The sequence below is a fragment of the Etheostoma spectabile genome, chromosome 5, assembly GCF_008692095.1.
Source record: "Etheostoma spectabile isolate EspeVRDwgs_2016 chromosome 5, UIUC_Espe_1.0, whole genome shotgun sequence".
NCBI lineage: Eukaryota > Metazoa > Chordata > Actinopteri > Perciformes > Percidae > Etheostoma > Etheostoma spectabile.
In genome coordinates this window covers 19,121,945-19,143,811 of record NC_045737.1, presented here as the reverse complement: position 1 = coordinate 19,143,811, position 21,867 = coordinate 19,121,945, and the positions used below count along the sequence as shown (strand labels likewise).

Genomic DNA, 21,867 nt, shown 5'->3' with positions numbered 1-21,867 from the left:
ACACACACACACACACACACACACATATATCCAAACTCACTTTTTCCATTTAGCAGTAACAGGCTTAGGAAATAGCCAGCGATTTAAAGTGCACATCAGACCAGACCATTAGCAACACCCAAAGACATATATCTGTGGGAACTGCAACCTTGAAGGTGTCTAAAACATTTTTTCAGACCTCCAGTGATCCAGTTCTTATACGACGAGGAAAGTGATTTTGTTGTTAAATCAGCAAAGCCCTGAATGTTCCCCAGTGCATCCCCATATAATGTTCCACAGATAGCTTAGTGACAAAACTTCCACGTAGTGAAATGAAAAAAAACACTTCACTCAAGGCTTTAAAAAATATTAAATGCATCAGTGACTCACTTCATCAAGTTTGCTGATGACACAGCTTTGTTTGGAAGAAAGGGAGCTTATTCCTGTCCTAGAAGTGTTTGCAGTGGGGTAATGACAACACCAACAAAAGAAATACATTTTTTGCCTTGATATTTTTCCAACCAAGGGAATTAGCCAATTCCTGTGTCTTACCATTATTTTTCTGTTTATTGTATAAATGGATCAAACTTGATAAAGTGATTGTCATCACTATGACCAGTCTAGCCATACTAGAGAACTTTTCCCACTTTGGTCCCCCTACAGGTTGGAAGTGGAATTGTCCCATTATGTCTCATTCCAACTACAGATTGCATGTCCTGTAGATTGTGTATGGCTGCAACCTGGAGCATCCCATGTCACGCCATCCCGTCTCATGCTGTAACACCTGGTGCCATCCCCGAGCTTCTACTTTTCAAAATGCAAGCTCGCATCTGGAATAAAATACTTTAAACAATAGGCTATCTCGCTTACTTTTCAAAGTAAAAGCTTGCATCAACTATCATGCAAATGAATACAATTTTGAAATATTCTGTGCTTTTTTAAATATTCAAAAATATCTATGCCCGTCTCTAAAATAAATGCAGATTATATGCAACATACTTAACTTATACGTAAGTACACTTATAACACTTATATGGACTTATTCATGTTTCTAAGGGTCATATAGGTGTGTTAACTGGTAATAACTGCTTATTACAAGCACCTTAAAATTTAGTGTTACCTACTTATTTTATCCAAAAACATGATCTGTTCATGAACCTAACCAAGCAGTTTTACGTGCGTGCGTGCGTGCGTGCGTGCGTGCGTGCATTCGGGCATGGTGTTATGCTGTGCCCGTCTTCACACCTGCCCTCTCACCTCCATAAAATATACTGGCCTTAATCAATAACTAATTACCTGCTAATTACCATGCTAATATACACAGCAGCAATCACATTAACACAAACATATTGATAATTTAAGTAAAGTGGTGCCATGTGTTACACCTGCAAATGTTTCTCACCAAAAACACAAAGGCCGTATTTCAGGGTTATCACTTGATGAAGATCAAATGGCCAAGAACACAGTTTGACTACCAATAAAAAAAAAGATAACCAAAAGATAACCATATATTGATTTTCCATTTTTTTCACCAAGTTTGGTGTTTCATTCTACATTACCTTGTGTTTTAGATAATGTCCACCCTGTCTGTTGTCAGAATCAGCAGCTGTCAGTACTTTCTCTGCCCAAAAAGTAAATAGTGCATTAGTTGGTGCTCTGTGTGCACAAGAGAAAACATACATTTCATTTCAACAAAAGAAGAACTGTAGTTTTCAGACACACATGGAGAATTCATTCAGCCTCACTCTCACCACTGGATGCTGTGTCCCTTTTTTCCATAGAGCCTATTTTTTTTAGTTAGTTTTGAATAATTTAAAGTGAAAAAACATGCATTTTTTGCCCCTCTTTTTTTAGCTGAGTTGAAGGCACTCAGTCACATCAGAATACTGAGGTAGAAAACCAGATATCCTTCAAATTATATATTTTTCACACTTTACCTATTACAAAATAATGCATCCACAAGTATTTGACGAAAAAAGTTAAAATAAATAGTTTAAATCAAATATTATTAAAAACGGTAAAATTACATTTCCACTGTGTTTCATGATGAATCATGAAGATGCAGGAGGGCTGCATCTTCAATAGCACCCCCACTTCCTGCAATAATGCTCCCCATTGACCTCCATCCATCTCTCTTTCTCTCACTCACCCTGACATTTTGGCAGCTGTTGCCATGCCTCCATTTTGCGTTCCCTTAGGGAGCCATGTTGCTTCCTGGCAGTGCATTAGCGCCCCATCACTGGCACACATGGACAGTTCAGACACCACAGAAAGGACTGCTGCTAGCTGTGTGTGTATCGCTCTCTCCTGTCCTGTACTTGACCTGTCTTTGTAACAATGCAGTTATTGGTAAGGCAGGTTAGCACAGTATTGTCTCTCCAAGATCTGACTGGCAACTCTGTGTGTGTGTGTGTGTATATATATTTGATATATGGTGTGCATATATATATATATATATATATATATATATATATATATATGTATGTATGTATATATGTATGTATGTGTTTTAAAAAGTGGCTAAAACAAAATCATTGGATTCTGTTTTGATTGAACATTCACTTGCCTCAAAGAGAGTTTAGTGCAACTGAAAACAAGGATAAGGATAGGATTTGTGAATTAAAGTTCTAATGGGCCTGAAAGTTTGACCTCACTTGTCCCAGCTTAAGTCCCTCCAGCTGGACTCCAGCGGAAGGCGGCCTGTACCAAACTCCGTTTTTTTTTCACATTACATTTTTTTAGCCTTGACCTGGCCTGAAGTCCGAAGCCCAACGCCAATAATTTGACATTAAGACACACACTCTCTTTCCATGTATACACAGAGCCTCACTGACATTATACACAGTGACGTGCGGTGATGTCAGTAAGAGGGTAGGCACTGAGTTATGAAAGCCAGATTATCTAATTTATTGTTTAGGCTAATACTCAATCAAAACAGTAGGCTAAACGTTACGCACAAGCGCGCCACACACGCACGGTCGATAGCAAGCCATTTCCAATCAATCTATCAATCAAAATCAATCTAATGTATTTATATAACACTTTACAGCAACCAGCAGGGTCCAAAGTGCTTAACAGAATAAGTAAAATCACATCATCCAATAGAAAGAGTGAACATAGAGAACAGTAAAATCAGAAAAGGTCTCAAAGAAACAAAAGAATGAAACTGTCACACCACTGCTACGGATTAAAAGCCAGACTCAGACATATTTTTTCTCTCTCTCCCTCTCTCTCTCTCTCCCTCCCGCTCTCTCTTCCTCACACAAACACACACAAAGTAATGTCCAGCATCAAAATAAGTTATGAAACATCTTTGTTCTAATTATTGCACAGCGGCCAATTATGTTTGTCAGTCCCAGTCAGCAACAATGAAGACATACACTGCTCAACTGAATATGAAGGCAAATGGCTAGCAGCCGACATTCATTCAATCGCACTAAACCCAAAATAGACTCTATTTGTACATAAATCCATCCGACCTCTTTCCTCGTGAAGACCTCTATCACCGCGTTGTAAAACACATCTTTACGGGCCTTCAGTTGGCATAGTCTCTTGTTCTCAATAGACAGAATGGCGAGGGCCGAAAGACGTTCTTGCCCGGTCCGGTTCCGACTGTATGTTTTGATGCGTTTCAGGGTGGAAAATGTGCGCTCCACCGAAGCTGTAGTTGCTGGTATTGTCAGGATTAGTTGCAGCAACTTTGTTGCTTCAGGAACTGTTGCTTCCAAGTCATGTTCTTTTAAAAAGTCAAGAAGCTGTGTCGGTGATTTGCCCCTCAGTTCTTGTGAGCCATACAACCCCACAAGATCACTTTTCAGCCTGATGAAGTCAAAGTACCTTGCATACTTTGACAGTTTCTCCAGTTTGCTGTCATCAAACTGGCGCAACATCTCTTCAAACTTTTTGCAATCTACCAGTCCAATGAAATCAAGATCGGAAAAGTTATCCACAAACCTGGTCTTCATTTGAACATTGACATTGTCCAGAATGCAGTAGTAGATGCGAGCTCGTTCTGTTTTATTTGACAACCCTCTCTGGTCTCGTGGTGAACGGTTCCACCTCATCACTTTCCCTCAAAGTGTGCATGAAAACGGTCAAAATCCTGTCGCTTGCTGTCCAACACTTTCATTGTGTCTTTGATGCGATTACAGCAGAATCCGATATCCATGGTTTTGGACTGAAGGATGCTAAAGAGAGCATCAGTGTTTTTGAAGATCCCTTCAAAGGCCATCAGAAGGAAACAGGTTGACCGTTTTGAAAGCCACAACTCAAACCCAGCAGCCATTGCCAATGTTTCACCGTCCCAGTTGTCAGGATTGTCGCCGATAACTTTAAACATGGCACGTAGATCTGGAAGGTGAAATAAAATTGTTTGGACCAGCCTTGAATTGGAGCTCCACCTGGTTGCTGCTGCTCTGGGGATGCGGCGTTTGACAGTCTCATCCAGGAGATGGGTTCGTTTGGATGATTTGCTAAAAAAAGCAGAAAGTCCCTCAGCTGTCTTGAAAAAGGTTCTGCACTCGGGGATGCATTTCGTGGACTGGGCTAGAACCAGATTCAACTTGTGTGCATAGCAATGCGTGAAAATAGCTTCGGGCACCTTTTCTTTAACCTTTGCCTGCACCCCATTTAGCTCTGAGGCCATGACAGAAGCTCCGTCGTATGTCTGCGCAACCAGTTTATCGCGCAGTTGAATTTCTCTAATGTCTCAGTGCATACTTCAAATAGCTGCTGCTCTCCGGTCAGTCTGCCATCATCAAAGCCTAGAAGGCTCTTTCTTTACCTCCACATACATAACATACAACAGATATTTGGGCTTTATTTGTCACATCAGTCTACTCGTCCACCTCCACAGCAACAAAGGGGGCCGCATTTATGTCACTTTTAATGTCAGCGAGGAGCACGTCTGCCACTGAGTCAATCAGATCGTTTTGTATCCTGTTAGATGTTCCAGAAAATACAGTAGATGTACGTAGATGTCTGGCCAATCTATCGTCTTTCTCAGCTAGCACATCCAACAACTCGATGTAATTGCCCCTGTTGCTAGAGCTAGCGCTTTCATCATTGCCACGAAAAGCAAGCTCTTGCTTTGCAAGGAAGCAGGTCGCATTTATCAGATCCTTTAATACCTCTCGGTTTTCCTTTACCTTTTCATTATGGTAGGTTATATTCAGCCTCTTTTGCTCGTCAAGTGCAAGGTCGATCCGAGATTTACCAAAGGTTTTCAGCGTAATTTGACTCTGGATGTGAGCTGATGATTTTTCATGCTTGGTTAAAGCTGCAGGCAGGTTGTTCAGATCACAGTACCCTGTTGTTGTCCAAACAGTCTGACTCGTTGAAAAAAGCAGGCAGGGATAGCAGTACAGCCGCTGACTGTTAGCACAGCCACATAGCCAATCTTTTCTTCCATACCAGTCAGTTTGAAACGACCGGACGAGTTTATGTCCTTTTTGCTGCAGTAGTCCATTTAAGGCTGGCGTAGACCTCCCTCTTGCTATCAGTTCTATTTTTGAATTAAAATCTAGTTTTGAGAAATTCCTTAAAGCTGTGATATCGGCGGACTCCGCTGCTGTCATTTTGACTTTGAATTTCGCGGGGATTGCGCTTACAACGTAGCTGGTGTAATGACGTCAGCTACGCAAAGGGACAGGAATATCTCGATTTTAATTGGTTCATGTTTGATATCTAACTTAGACGATTACTGGCATAACACATTTACGTACAAAGGCACGGCAGAGTTGTGCCTCATGTTAAAGAATACAGGATCGAAGTGCGCATGCGCAACATTGGCTAATCGCTTGAATGGGCAGTAAAGGCACTGCTTATTCTGCCTTTTTTTCTATTTGATTATGCGTAACTGCTACTATTGTCATTGTACCGTCTAAATAATTGGAATAACACACATATAAATCACAAGAATAAACAGAATAAACAGTAAAAATACAAATGCAAGTTTATTAAATACATTTATTTAATAAACATTTTTATGCTTGAATTTTGGCAGGGTAGGCAGTGCCTACCTTGCCTACCCTGACTGCACGTCACTGATTATACACTGTCCTCAGTGTAGCCTGCTGTCATAGGTTAGAACGGAAGTGAGCCAACTTGTAGTGCTCATCAAGCATTAGCTAGCCAGCAGTCGCATACATCAAAACAAAATTCAAACCTCTCCACCGGTTAAAGCACAACCTAAAACAGACAAATAAACCAGCCATCTATTGCTTAGCGCCACACCCATGGTTTTGATGTCTTTATTTTCTGCGTAAAACCAAAGCACACAGAGTGCACATTAAAATGTACCCAAAGTTGCACTGTCTCTGCCAGAAATCTCTTAATCCTGGAAACAGGATCTTTTCATAAAACTGGGCTGTCAGTACAATGGATTGACACAAACAGTTTTTTAAACTGGTGATAAATGGCTCTAAAGGTAAAAAAGCTACAACTACCAGAATGTACTGCACCGCACATGACCAAAAAACACTCTGTTACGGTAAGCTCTAGTGTGGACTGCAGAAGCAGAGTCAGAACACAGACTTGGTGTTAAAGTTGAAGATGGTTTATTGACTCTTGGTGAAAATAGGTCGGAGAGTGAGTGGATAGTGGTGTGGAGACAATCCTGATGGAAATGGAGGTTTACAGGTGGTAAGGGAGTGTGGCAGGCAATGGGACTGGATGAGAAAAGACAGGTGCTGCAGACGAGAGAGACAAAGTTACTTTCAGCGGGATGACAAATTCCAAAACTAAGAATTCTCACTGGAGACTGAAACACTGAAAATGAAGGCCTGAGGAGTTTACCACATGGTGAGGAGGGAAAAAAAACAAGAGAAAATCTGGCGACAAATGACTGGAGAGCTGGGTTTCTTGTACTATTGTTGATTGTGATAGTAGTCAGGTGTGCATGGTAATGCCAGCTGCGCCACGCCCCTGCAGATTAAGTCAGACATACAGCACACACAGGGAAGGAGACACAGGGAAAGACTGACAGGGAAAAACAAACAGAAAACACAGGGAATCTGGAGGTCACAGACTGGGCTGTGACACACTCCCGTTGTTGGGTCGACATAATGCGAGCATGTCACAAAATCAATATGGCTGTCGGCTGGTAATAAAAGTTATATATTTCTACATGTAGCTATGTACAGTTATATTCATTCAGTTGAGATAAAACTGGGTAGAAGCCCCAGGGTGGAGCTGCTTTTAGAGCTTTGGGAAGCAGTGACACTTTATATTTCCTGGAGCATCACTGGATATATTTTCCAACTGAACAAATATGGAAAAAATAGTGATACTTGGAATCCATTTAGAGGTTAAACCTCTATTATTAATTTTGTATTTTTTTTTTAAATCTGTGATCTAATTTAGCCCAATTTAAATGGTATCATTCTCATATCAAAATCTTAAATACACTGTGCGTGCATGCGTGCATGCATGCATGCGTGCGTGTGTCGTGCGAGTGCACTGCTTATAATTCCAACAAAGTGAAACACCTGCACCTGTCTCCCAGTAGACGAGAGAGAGAGAGATGATGATGAAAAACAGTGAAAGAGCAAAATAATGTGGCTTTGTGAAATAAATAGAGAGCTAGAAAAAAGGGAGAGGCATGCTGAGAGCAAAAGATAGATTGTTTATATGCTCAAGAAAAATGAGACATGAGGCCACACATCATGAAACCCAAATCTTATATTTATTTCCGGATGCCACATGTATGGCTCTTCCTCAACAAAACATTAACGTATTTATTTAGACTATGGAAAAAAAAAAGGATTTTTTTTGTTTGTTTTGTTTTATTCAGTTTGAGGTTATAGGAAAATCAGCCCAGATGTCCTTTTCCCCCAGCCACGTCCTCAGCTCCTCCTGGGGGATACCTGAGGCCACAGCATGCTGGTCGGGATGTATAATCTCTCTAGTGTGTTGTGGGTCTGCCCCGGGGTCTCCTTCCAGTCGGACGTGCCCAGAATAGCTCCCCGAGGCATCCAGGAGGCATCCTGATCAAATGCCTTAACAGTTTCAAGTTCCTAAATTGCCTCCGTCTCCAGTCATTTCTTTCTCTGCCCTTCTTTGTAACATTTACCATGTCTCCTTCTGCACTTAGCCTATTTTAAAGTTGAGAAGTGAAAACACAAAGGAGGGTACAGAGAGAGAGAGAGAGAGAGAGAGAGAGAGAGAGAGAGAGATTTTCTAAATCAACTGCAGTATAGCTGCATTTCCCACTGCACTGTTCTCTTGTTAGCAGCCAGCAGCCTGCCTCCACTGCAGGGCTATTAACATTAGAAAGGCCAAGCTGTTGAACTGCTTTTACAGAGGTCGAGGGCCTGGCCTATCCAGCATTATACCACTAATGTTTACATCCACTCACAACATGCTATGAAACATTGTAGTGTAACATTGAGAGGGCAAAAAAAACAAAAGTGACAGCAGGTAATCACCAGCATGATTAGCTCCAACAAGCTGAACAGACTCAGTTCACTAAGTCTGTCCCGGATGAACTAAATGCCTTGAGTACAGCACACAAGTGTGTGACATGTATGTCTCCTATAATCAGGTTACATTTCAAGCAACTGCATTCATGTGTTTTTTTATAGACATTGTTTTGAAGTTTAGCATGTTTTAGCAAAACCTTTGACTAAATGGCTGCATGGTGGGATAACTAATTCATGCAGAACAAGTTACAGTAAAAGTTGTAATCAAGCTGTACAAAGAATGAGGGAATGGTATGTGAGAAGTATACATGCAACAACCTAATATACCTAAGAGTATATTAACTCAACTAATTCAATTCCTCTCAACAAATTTCCAGATAGAAAATTTGCAAGCACTAATGCAGGATTGAAAAATAAAGAATACATGAATTGTACTATGGTGACTGTTGTATCTTTCATTAATATAGGATTTTTATAACATGTCAGAACTAAGCCAAAAAAGACCAACTCTCACAGCAAGTACAGCCACTTAAAAAAAGCAGCCCTTTCACACACATCTACACCCACACACCTAGGCCATAATAGGGCCATACAAACAGACATATTGGGGCCAGTGTTGACTTATATCCCTATGCTAATAAGCATGCTAATTCGCACAACTGTCCAACCCACATAAAAAGACATAAACCCACACCCTCCTGCATTTTCCTTAAGCCCTGTAGACCTCTGCGGTAAAGACAGTGGAGTCAAAGACAGAGTCTTTGAAGTATAAACTACTTTTTATTTGTCTTATTGGAGAGAGATGTTAGAGAGGGTAGAAAGAAGAGAGTTTTTCCCTAGCAAAGAATTTAGGCATGGTAGGATCTGAATAGGTGACTGTACATCAGCCTATGTCAGCCTATGTGGCATGCTTTCATGAAATACAGTATAATGTTTAAGCAATTTATGCATTGTATTGTCTCAATGGGAAAATAATTATTGTTACCAATTACTATAAAGTACCTAAATGACCATTGGCTGCATAGCAGCAGCAACAACAACTTTAGCAGTGCTAGAAGGTTGTGGTTAACCAATTTTAATGCACCATGTGGCAAGACTGAACCATTTATTGTGCCAATCATAGCAGCCAATCATGTGCATCATTATGTCAATTATGAAACCGTTCTCCTTAGAAAAATTGCAGCATCCGTTTTTCATAAATACACATGCACCTTATCAATTTAAGAAATATGTTTGGATAGCATGCTGAATTTATTTACGAACACCAAAACTTTTAATTTCAAATGAGCATACAGTGTTTAAGACTGAAGATCAATTTTTTGGAGCTCCATCCAGCTTTATCAATACAAAAAAAATAAAAATCCAACCCAATAGAAGGGAATGGCGTCTTTTATCTTACATCAGCTCATTTCTCTTTCATACTTTGTTCTCTGTCTTTGACTTCTCTCTTCCCGTTATCTTTCTCCCTCTTCCTGTATCTTGTGTGTTGCTGCTGTCAGTGTCACCTTCTGGCTGTTTTTCCTGTTAAATTTGTATAGCTCTTCCCCATTCTTTTCTTTCCATTACGGGATTTCTTTTTATATTTCTCTATTCATCTCTCTCTCTTCATTAGACAGTTTTTTCCAAAGTGCAAATGGCCATTCGAGAACATTTCCCCCCCCCCCCTTTTCCAAATTCAAAATGACAGGCCCAGTGATATTCTGCTAACTTGTGTGTGTTTGCGTGCACCTTCCAACTGCTCTCTCCATCAGCTTTCTATTATCTGAGCCAAATCACAATCATATGTTGGGCTACAGGCTGCTAATGGGGGCACCTGTGTGTGTGTGTGTGTGTGTGTGTGTGTGTGTGTGTGTGTGTGTGTGTGTGTGTGTGTGTGTGTGTGTGTGTGTGTGTGTGTGTGTGTGTGTGTGTGTGTGTGTGTGTGTGTCCAGAAAACAAAAACTTGTGCCTAAATTCCAGCCATATGAAACTGCAGAAGTGATTGGTCTAGTGTGGGTTTTTTAAATGACGGACAGGTGGGAGGTCTAATCCCATCAGAGAGTTGATTTGTCGGTCCCTCAGGGCCCGCCCCTGTCTACCGAGTGGGCCCTTATTGGATGATATGATTTTTAAAGTCAGATGGATTGAATGCCCTAGGCAAAGAACAAGTGAAATGGGCAGAAAGGGAAGGAGGGAGAGTGTGAAACACACAGAGAAAAATATTGCAAGATGAAATCTGAGAGTGAGAGAGATGGATGGATTTCGTTGCAGGGAGAAAATATACATCTGAGAGAGACTAATAGTGAAAATCCAAGAGTGTAAGAGATAGACGGAAGACAGAGAGAGAAGTAACTGTAAATTCAGACAAATCACTTAGCTTGAAGGGAGAGGAATATGGATTTAAATAAATGACTCAGCTTGGGGAGATCACCGGTAAATGGGGGTGAGTGGGTGGTTGACTTTTGGGACTCCTGAGTAGGTTTTTGAGGAAGGAAAGTGGAGTCAAGTGGAAGAGAGAAGTGTAATAAGTTAAAAGCTCATTCCACAGTTTGAATAGTTTATGCAGCACCACAAACCAGGAAAAGCTAGCAGAGTTCTTGTTTTTTTTGTGTCATGGCAGCTTTGTTTTTCATTCATAGGACAGTGAATCTGGAAAAATTAGGTGTGGAGCAAACAAGTTAATTTTTTTGTCTTTAAGAGTTGTCAAAGGTAAACGATGCTGCAGCCTAATGATAGATCAAACTCAGGAATGCTCTCCCAACTTTTATCACATTTCCACATGTTTGTTGATTACAGTACCTGTTAAAAAAAGCATACACAGAGTAGCACAATGTAGGCGATATAAAATAGTATACTGTATTTTGTTTATTAGGGATAATCCCTTGAGATGTGACATCTCGTTTTATAGGCTGCCATTTCCTCAAAATTAGCGTAGCCGAGTTGCTGGAACTGTGGGAGTGTTTGAAGGCTGAAGTGACAACTCTCAAGCAGAACTTGGCCAGTACATGAAACTCCACATTCACTCGCTATAGGACCTCATACACTAATATAATATGAGCTATATTATAAAGTCCACAGGGCGGTCTGAAAGAGGTCTGTAAGTACTGACAAATGTGCATGTTCCGCCTGGCACAGTGGATCATCAGTTAAACTTAAAAACAGACTGCAAGTCATGCAAAATAATGTTATCTGCTATCCGCTGGTAGAGATGTTTTTAAAAGGGTAAGACTGCTGCCAGGACATGTTAGAGTGGAGCAGTTAAAGTTGAATCATATGTATAATGTCATAAATGGCTCTGCTCCCAAACATTTATACTCTCATATAAAAATGGTTGATACACAGCATAATCACAATGCTAGTGTATGGTCTTGTAAAGTGCCCAGAAGTGTAGGATTGTGGAATAATCTGCTGCTTTCCTTCAGACTTGTAAGTGCCAGGGGGGCTTTTAGACAAATGCATTTTTATGGAACAGAGTAACCAATCTTTTGAATTACAGTAGACTGATTAGTTGATGTGATCTGGGATTTTCAGATTTTAGAACGCTCTTGAACCTTGGATGATTTGTGTTAAATGTTATTGTCTTTGTCCTGCAATAGGTCTTTGTTTTACGTAAACAGGTTTTTAACACCAAGGACCAGTGTTGGAAATAAGTGTTCACATTTTAACATGTTGTCCTTTTGGATTATGTTGTCTGGTAAATCTAAAATGAATCAAATCAAATGCATAAAAAAAGGTTGGATATCCACAGAACAAGCAGAGTTTCCTTTGGGGGATGGCGCCAAGACAGCGACAGGTTGTTTGACAAGCGCACAGTAAAAAGCCAGATTGTTATAAGCATTGCGTGTTCATGCAGATTCATGTACTTTACATCAGCTCGAGACACGACCATCAATTAACCTCTGCGCAAAGCCACGAATAAAACATGTCATTTTCTCTGAAACAAGCCCGAGGTCTGCGGGTCAGAAGTTCCTGCATGCATAATAACCTATTTAAACTGTAGGCGGATCATTATAAGTCAAAGTATGTGCTTGTACTAAAATAGTTGTAATACCATCAGCATGTTTTTCCACGCATGCGTCTCTGTGCACTGTGCTGTGTGTATTTTGTGCTATTTTGTGTGTGTGTGTGTGTGTGTGAGTGTGCGCTTGCGTACGTTTCTGTACGTCAAAAAAAAGTGAATAGGATTAAGCATCTACTTTTTTAACAAAACACAGTTCAAGCAGCCAAGCTTTCTGTCTGCTTTGGCTGAAATTGCTGCTGAGAAGTTAGGAAAGTTTCAGCAATTGTCCTTGGAGGTTTGTACATTGTTGCGGGTTTTTCCGCGGTATTTGATAAAGGGGAAGGCAGTTTTTTCCCTCCTACCCTTTGTAACTCTTAACTGATGAGATCCACGCTTTTACTTTCCCTTTGCTACTTTTTTTCCTCACTGCTTTCCCTTTGCTCTTCTTTAACTTCTCTCCCTCTCTGGGTGTCTCTTCCACTGTTTCTCACTTTGCTTTCCCTCTCGTCCCCCCTCCTGTTTGGCCTGCTCTCTCTCTCACTGTGTGTCTTTCTCAGAAACAGAGAGATTAAATCCATTCTTCAGTGTCCTCAAACCTCCAACTCAGCTGTTTACTTGCAAAAACACCAGTACACTTGTTGTGCGTGCGTGCGTGCGTGCGTGTGTGCGTGTGTGTGTGCGTGTCCACAACTGACATATTTATTTCGTCTTTCCTACAAAAGTTGTCCTTGTAGAAATAAGTTAATTTAAAATAACAATAATGAACTGTAATCCTTCACAGTCACTGCATGGAACTTTCCTCATGTTGAAATTTTAAGGGTAAAATCATGTTTTTTTGGGGACTATTCAGGAGGCTTATTTTAACCACAATGATATAAAGCTTTTTGAAGTTAAAACCTTTGGGTCCTACTCTTTCCAAACTGAATGTGACTGGTCTCTCATGTTAAGAAGTTGTTTCAGACTCCATGGGGACAATCTAATCTCAAAATATTTCTGCTTTATTTTGCAATGTTTTTCTTTGGGAGCCATTCCAATTTCATCTAATATCATCTGTGACAGAAAGGGAGCGAGCAGTTGACGTGATTCATTTATACGCTTTAAATGTGCTGGCATATTTTTGAACCTGATAATTGATTTACTGTAATCAGGCAGGCATTGGGCATGACACGGGCAGAAATCACAACCCCACATGTAGGCATAATAGTATATATTAGTTGTTACCATAAAAAAACAAACTGCAAAAGAAAAACTTTTTTATATTGCTGATTTATTTCTATAGTAGAATCAGAGTATGGACATCTATCAGTCTGATTTGCTTACTTTAAATTGCCATCCCCACATCATGTCTCTGAGTCAATTTTGGCACTCAGCTCTGTTCCATGTGAGCAAATGAACACACACACACACACACACACACACACACACACACACACACATACACTAAGAATACAGCAAAAAATACAGCATTTCCCCGGCTTCAGGTATGAGCTCTGAGTATCACAGACCCATCCGTCGCTTCGTGACCACTCTCTCTGTAACAGAGGTGAGCAGCGCGGCTGGCAGCGTTGCAACTTCAGTTCATTGTAGTGGACTCGCTCTGCTGTGGACAGTGACGCGTTGCATCCGTGTAGTCCTCTGATAATGCGCAGCGTAGGCTACAGCCGCCTCTAAACTTTGTCAGAGACCAGAGACCCGAATGGGCCTCTGTGTCCGTCAGACGGTCATAGCGGAGCAATAACATGCACAGCAGACTATATTACAACTCTCCACATCTCGGACAACAGAGATGGGAGGAGTATATTTTGAATGGGCACAAGTTGTAAACATGACAGAAATCTGATGAAACACATCTGAGCTATACATAATACTATACTATATATATACACACTATACTATATATACTATACTGCAATGTTGGGCCACTATTGTGCTTCTCTAACCTCGGTGCATCTCTAAATGTAACTGTAAATAGAGTTAATGTGATGTTTTATGAAATGAACAAATAGTCTTTATTTTCCCAAAAAGTAAATCCAGTAAGTGGGGCCCAGAGGATGAGGGCCAAACATTACTGAGCCTTGGCACAAAGGTTAAAGGATAAGAATTAACTTTGGGTCCCTTGTCCCTACACCAGGGACCCCTGGACCTGTTCCCCACAGACCCAAATCTTCTCAGCTGTTGATGAGATTTGCTACTGTCTCTTCATGTGGCTCATTATGTTTGGCACATTGTCTGGGTCAGTTCTTATATCATAAGAAGTTAATAATGTATATAATGTAAATGCTGAATGCCCTAATACCTGTTGATAGTACAACAATGCAAAGGCTCTTAACCCTACAGTTTTGCACATATCATGTAAGACTTGATTTCTCCATTTTTTTGCAAAAAAACTCTCCAGAAAGTGCCATATAATGGTTTATTTTTCAATTTTTTTCCTGGGGGGGCATACCCCCAGACCCCCCTAGGGAGAGCCCCCCCCCCACATATAACAAATCCCAATTTAAACCCTGAAGGATAAAGACCCAAAGAAATTGCTTTGTACGTGGCAAAATATGGGTTGGCCCCCCCAAATCTCACTCCAAGGTTTGGGGATGTTCTTATTGTAATCTACCAGCAATACCGTAGTACCTATAATTCCCATCACATTTGCAGGGTTCAAACTGACATAATGGTGGTGTTTAATTATTTCTGACCCAAATTGCTTTTTGCTTGTTGTATGGTGATATTTCATTTAGCAAATGTTTCTTCAAAAATGAATGCTCCCTGTTTACTGTAACGCCACGGCTTTTCATTTAAAACGGTTTATTTAAAAAAATTACACTTATCTAACAATTAGAATTAGGAATTAGAAATAAAGGCCTGTCTCTATTAAAAGCCTGCTTCAAATATCTTCTGCGGTTCAGGTAAATAAAGGCCACGGCTTTTAGCTATTTGAGGAATTACGGTATATCTGTACTGGCAGCAAATTGGATCCCCACTAACACAGAACGTTTAGGGAACGTTAGTTTTTGGTTCTCTAAAGGCTAGTTCGAACCAAACCAAAAACTAACGTTTAGGGAACATTAGTTTTTGGTTCTCTAAAGGCTAGTTCGAACCAAACCAAAAACTAACGTTTAGGGAACATATGTTAGAAAGTTAAAAGCAGCTCTTAGAAGCCGCTCCAGTACAATAAAAGGCATTTTCAATTAAGTTTCGGTAAAAAAGATGGAAAGAAGCATCTAGGCAAATAGCCTGCTAGTGTAGAGTAAAGATCATGAGTTGTATATCGTGTAGTTATCCTGCATCCATTTTGTATTAGTACTTCAGAGTTTGTCACTCTGCGCTGGAATCAAATTATCATTTCGTAAACCCCAAACTATTGTGTTACTGACCTGAAAAGTTCCCTGCCTATTTCTTCAAACTTTCTGAAAGCTGACTAAATGAACAAAATCTTGATTTTTCTGAAATGTTCCTTTGGGACATTTAGCAATAGAGCAGAAGCAATTCAGCAAACCTGTGGTAGAAATGACAGTCCTGGACAATGGCTGTGTGGTAGTTCAAGCAGAACCATTTTGCATCCCCATGACTTCTGCTGTCTCATGCCTTCATTGGAAACTAAACCCTGCCTCAGTTACCAAGTGCAGTTTTCACACTGATTTTCACCTGGAATATAAGAATGATTTGGAGAAATAGTTTGAGGCGCCAACAGTCTAACATCCCTTTGATGTTAACAAGCGGTAAATCAGGTTTCAGAGAGAGACGAAGATGAAGAGGGAGACGGTGCGATGGGGGAGGGAGGGCAAGGCGGAGACAAAAGAAAAGGAGAGGGTCAAGAGAGGAAAATAGTGGATGTTGGTGGAGATATAAAGAAAGTAAAAGCGAGAAAAAAAAGAGGGGGTTGGGCACCTTTCCTTTTATGTTGGGGAGCAGAAGCGGAGAGAAAAAAGTAAAATTGAAAGAAATTAAAAGGTAAGAGTAGATAGAGACGAAACGTTTTTGCACTTATGTTCAAAATGTTAACCTCTTTTGAGATCAAAGACATTCATGAGGAAGCCAGAAAAAAATGTCACACCACACAAAGTGTGTGTAGTGCTGTGCGTGCTTGTTTGTGTTTATAAGGGACATGGAATGTTCTTAGCCTGATCCGACCCGAGCGTAACAATAATCAACCAGAACCCTGATCTAAAACTTGAAGTTAATATTTTAATGTTAAAACTCGCAATGTTCCCCAAATTGTCACTAAATGGCTAAAACATCATAATCTCATAATGGTGAGTGTTGAACCTCTCCTTCACATATTTACATAATCTTTTAGAAAAGGTTTTTTAACACACAGCTAAAACTGTAAATTAATACAAGCTGGCAAGTTAGCATCCCCCATGTAGAGTGGACTTGTCTTGTGCTGTTTTATGGTTCTGCATCGAATCAACAACGTACCCCTGCAGACCCCTCTGCGTCGATGTGAGCCCCTCTCCCAGCCCTCCACCGTAGCTCGACGTGCACCTTCAAAAATACATAACTTTGCGTTGAGGTGACGCAGACCGCAAGGACTGAATGGTCAACTCGTCGTGTGTGTTGATAGTCGGTTTTTCAAGCAGCCGACTGTGGGGAGTAGCAACATGCTATTTCACTGACATAAGCTTTTGCGATTGACCCTCCGGAAACCACACATCCCCTAGTGATCTGGCAGGGAAATGCACCACAATGTAAAGAAACGTGTTCAACCCCGACGCAGAACTCCAAATGGGTCGTGACTGCATAGCTACAGCGTGGAGTTAACACAGAAGCGTTCAACAGCCTTTAGGGTGTTCTCACACTTGGCCCAGTTAAAACGTGCCGCTTTGTTTGACTAGTGAGATCGGGCACTGTACGCTAAACCGTACCCAGCACGCTTGAAAGAGGTGGACCAATCAACACAGGACTTTCACCCAGGAGACTGGGGTTTGTGTCCCATTCTCGTTCCATGTGTCACTGAAATTAACATTTTGTAACCCCCCCGTACAATGTTTTCCTAAACCTATCTGTCCCATTCTTGTGCCAAAAGTCAATTAAACATGCGTCCCGACCCAGAGCGTCATAAAGTGACGCCACAAGTCCCGACCAAGCACGTAAAAAAAAAAGGCGCCAAAGGGCTAGACGCTAAAAGAGACTTTTGGTGTCAGTAACAAATGCCAAAGTCACCTGACCAAACGTTGCTTTTTCACGGGCTGGGACTGATAATGAGTTGCCACTTGAGGGCAGAAAGTCTCTCAAATTACAGATGTACAGGACAGGCTTTTCAAATTGTTATTAGATTCAATTATGAGTAAGGAAAAAACATGATTTTACACTTTCTTTTTTTTTTTTTTACTGGGCTGTGTGTTCAGGTAGGACACAAAGCAAACTTTAGATGCGAAGAAGCATCAACAGACAGAGCGACATGAAAATCCCATTGGAGTTACATGTTTGTCCTGAACATAATATGTTTAGTGTTACAAAAAACGACAAAGCAGCAAATTACTGTCAATTATTGCAAATAAATAAGGATGAGATGAGCATAAGAAAAAGTTGTCAATTAAAAGTTCTATGGTTCTTTCCAAAACTTAAGACAAGTGAAGCACCCTGGTATGACTGTGTATGACTGGGTGGTTGTAAAAGAGGGTGTTGCTAAAAGAGAGCATTCACACAAGGGAACTCAATCCTAGGTAAATTCATATTATATATGCATTTAAAAACAGAGTAATAGAGTGAAGCAGGACTTAAATAATCTGTACTGGTCTGGAAATTAGCATTTTGCAAATTAAGGTGGAAAAAACATTGAAAGGTGAGGCAGGCAGACTTTGAAAGGCAGAGAAATTCAGACTAAAGGGTTCATGTTAAATAAGAGCCTGAGAGCAAAAACGGAAGGGGTGAGGAGAAAGGATGAGGTGATCAGGATACGTGTGGTGTGGAGAGATGACAGAGAGATTAAATGGAATAAAAGTGTATGGTAAAGAAGAGGGGTAGGGTAGGTTATATACATGTCGAGAATGGGTGAATGGCTGTGGAAAGTTCAGTCAGTATTCTTTATATTAATTGACAATCATAGTTTTAAGTATAATTTTCTGGCCCAGAATAATACATATTCTAAATCTGATTGATTTAAGATAAACTACAATACTTTGCATTATGATTTGTTTCCTTCTTGCATGAATCCATTGTTGGCAAAACACGTGGGACGATTTGTCCAAAAAAACATCATCTCAATCAGTCACACAGTCAGACGAGCAAGGAGGGTGAAAATGAAACTGACTAAATTCCAGGCTTTTCCATTTTTCTGCCTGTCAAAGTGTCTTTAAGGATTCTGTCCACTTTCTGAAACACAACCATAATAATCCAGTGTCTGAATAAATGTTTTGCACTTCAGTATCAATTGAATTTGAATAATACTGTTCTAAAACCAGATATCTGCATTTCCATAATAATGGAAAAAACACATAATGGTGCTGTTAAGGACAATGCGTGAATTCAGTCAAGTTGATACACAAGACGTTTTCCATTTTCCACAGACATGACTGTCTATGAAACTCAGAGGTAAACACAAGAATGATGTCCACAGCGTTTTGATCATAACTAATCTGTATTTAATTTGGTTTTACGATTGCATGACTGGGCAGCTTTAATGTCACATTTGAGACAATGAATATTTATTTAATTGTTTGTTGCGTCCTTGTTGCATTTGACAAACTGTGTCTGAGCAGACACCATATGCATATGAAATTTAAAAATTAGTTTCGTCTGGAGAAATCCTTGTTAACTACAACTGTTGGGCCTCCAGTCAGTATTATAAAGTGTAAAAGAAACCTGTTTTTCTTTCAATTTCAACAGTAGCTTTAACAGAATCTTAATGAGCAAAACAAGAGTGACAGAATTATAAATAACTGCTAATCTGATTTGCACTGCTGTTTGCAACAGTAGTTGGAAAAGCACTCAGATCCTTTGCTTGTTTGAAAATCCTAATCACGTACAAAAGGATTATCAACAAAATCTTGTAACATTCTGCAGTAAAAATGTCTGACTGATATATCATTACTTTTATTAGATTTTTAATACTGAGTCAACAATGTTTAAGTAGCATCTTACTGTTATAGCTGGTCAATGTCTATAGTTTTAAATACTTTATATTGTTACTGTGTGGTGTAAGTGTATAGACCAGTGGTTTCAAGCCTTGGGGTCGGGCCCCTCCTAAGGTTACCAAATAAATGTGAGGGGTCATGAGTTGATTAATGGTGTTAAACAGGATATAACTGTAAAAAATAATCTGTGACTATGAATTATTGTAAACAATGAGACCATGGTTTGGATGACTGATAGTCTCCAACTTATATCAGTGTCGTCAAATGTAGGTCTATTATTCATAATTCCTCTCACAGAGCAAATGTTTTTGCCCTCTAGCCCTCTTATGATTTTAGAACAGATCCCCTCCTAGATCCTTTTGCAATTTAAAATGCAGTGCAAAGGTTGGCAGTATTCTCCTGGGTGGTCTGATGTGTTCAACGCAATTATACTAATGTCTTAAAATGAATGTGAATTACTGGTTTTCAAAAGTTACAAGTTGTACTTTTAATGCATTGCTTCAGATTGGTGGAGGTGACAGGAGCTCCCCGGGTATCAGGTGCCACCAATGTGGCAAGAAGAAGCTCCAAAAGCATATTATTAACCTTTTGTTTTAGGGCACTTTGCAAAAATGTGTTCCAAAGTGCTTTATAGGATGAATAAAAGTGTAAGCAATCACTGAAAGAAGATCTTATCAACTGCAAGAGCACGAATGTTCTGATGAAAGCTCGCTCCAGGCTGTGCTTAAGGAATGTACAACGGGGGCGGCATCTGTTTCTGCAGAAATCACAGAGTTAAGGCTCTGACACACAAACCCGGCGGCCGACTGCCTCCTCGAGTTGGTAAAAAAAATTGCCTCGGAACACACTGAAACGACGCTGAATTGAACGTATGTTCTGCACATGCACAAGACGTAACACGTCTCCATAACAGCAGGCGGCGCTACTCTCTAATTGCCGCCCAAAAAATGAAAACCGCCAGCTGATTGGACGAACGCGTAACTCAGGGTTAGGGTCTGGCCTCTCTGGAATTTCAAAACAGACCATAATGACGGCTCGTTCGAAATACAATCTCGTATTTTACAAAAATAGTTCCCCAAAACGTGTATCTGAAAACTTTTTATGCGAGAAATAGGCCACGTTGCTGAATCTGTCTTCATTTCAGATCAACAAGGTTCAGTTTAAAAGATTTTTTTATCAGATTTTGAGAGGCGTTTGTTATGCTCATCCCGCTCGTCATTTCCGGGATACCACTCCACCAATCAGATTGGTCATTGAGTCCGACTGCCCACCCCCCCCAATTCAACATGTCAAATCGGCCAATATGAAGGCCGACGGGTCCTCCGGCTGACGACAGCACAGAACACAGTGAACAGACTCGAGTCACCAACTTCACCAGACTGTCCGACCGCCGATTATCGGGTTGGTGTGTCTGCGCCTCTCAGTCTGCGTGAGGTCCTTTTAAAAGTGTCAGATTCTGCATGCACGTTGTCCCAAACGCATCCCAACTCTCCTGTTTTGTTCCTGCTCTTGTCCTCTTTTCAGGTTTCCACAAACTGTGACCAGGTTTTGGTGAATGGTAAAGAAATGCGCGGCCGTCAGTCTCTGGCAGTCAACTTTACCTACCTGCACCTATCTGCTCAGCTGCAGCTCACAGTCTGGGTGCCCAAGCTACCTCTGCAGATTGATGTGTCAGATACTGAGCTGAGCCAGGTTAAAGGCTGGAGGGTACCGATCATCACTAACAAGAGGTAAATTACCTGGATAACCTGCACGTGTGAAGGTTTGCATTTTACTGATTCATGTAGTGAAGGCAATTGTACAACGTACCTGCGTACTGTTGTCTTTTTCCCAGTTTTGTGGGAAAAAAGACAATATAGCAGCTACGTAACAGATCAGACCAGGTAACAAAAACGTACATAGTGTTCACGGGTGGGAAGCCAGTGAGGGATCCTCTTCTTGCATCATGACTAAACTGACTAACTTTCACTAACCCCCACCCCCCCTTTCAACCATCAAGTGTTTTGCTGTGTTTTGGTGCCTATCGCCCAAGACCGGGCCCGAGACCGGGCTTTTTGGCAGTGTATTCAGGGGGCAGGCAGCTAGTAGATCAAAGAGAGATGCCTACAATTTGAGACAAAAATTAAATCGCAATGAAACCATGCAGGAACTCATAGTGCACCTTTAAGTGTAGCTTGGCCCAAGCTTTTACAGTTGACAAATAAACTTGTCTTTCTGGTGGACATATGTCTTTAGCAGTTGTTTTTTTGTTGTTGTTGACATTAAATTAGAAGTTAAATTTTTGTCTAGCTGTAGCCTATAACCTATATCGTCCCAAGAAGGGAGTTGGTAACATGATAAAATAAAAAAAATAAAATATACATATATTTATCCTGTGTGTGTGTGTGTGTGTGTGTGTGTGTGTGTGTGTGTGTGTGTG

General features: G+C 40.6%; 1 protein-coding gene across 2 annotated transcripts in view; it reads left to right on the top strand.

The window, feature by feature from the left end:
- Nucleotides 1-21,867, top strand: part of si:dkey-215k6.1 (transmembrane protein 132C) — a 255,764-nt gene that overhangs the window by 215,302 nt on the left and 18,595 nt on the right. For both annotated transcript variants that reach the window (XM_032515274.1, XM_032515276.1), the window contains exon 7: nucleotides 20,973-21,178. In XM_032515274.1, coding sequence (XP_032371165.1) covers nucleotides 20,973-21,178 — 206 coding nt within the window. The remainder of the gene's footprint in view (nucleotides 1-20,972; nucleotides 21,179-21,867) is intronic.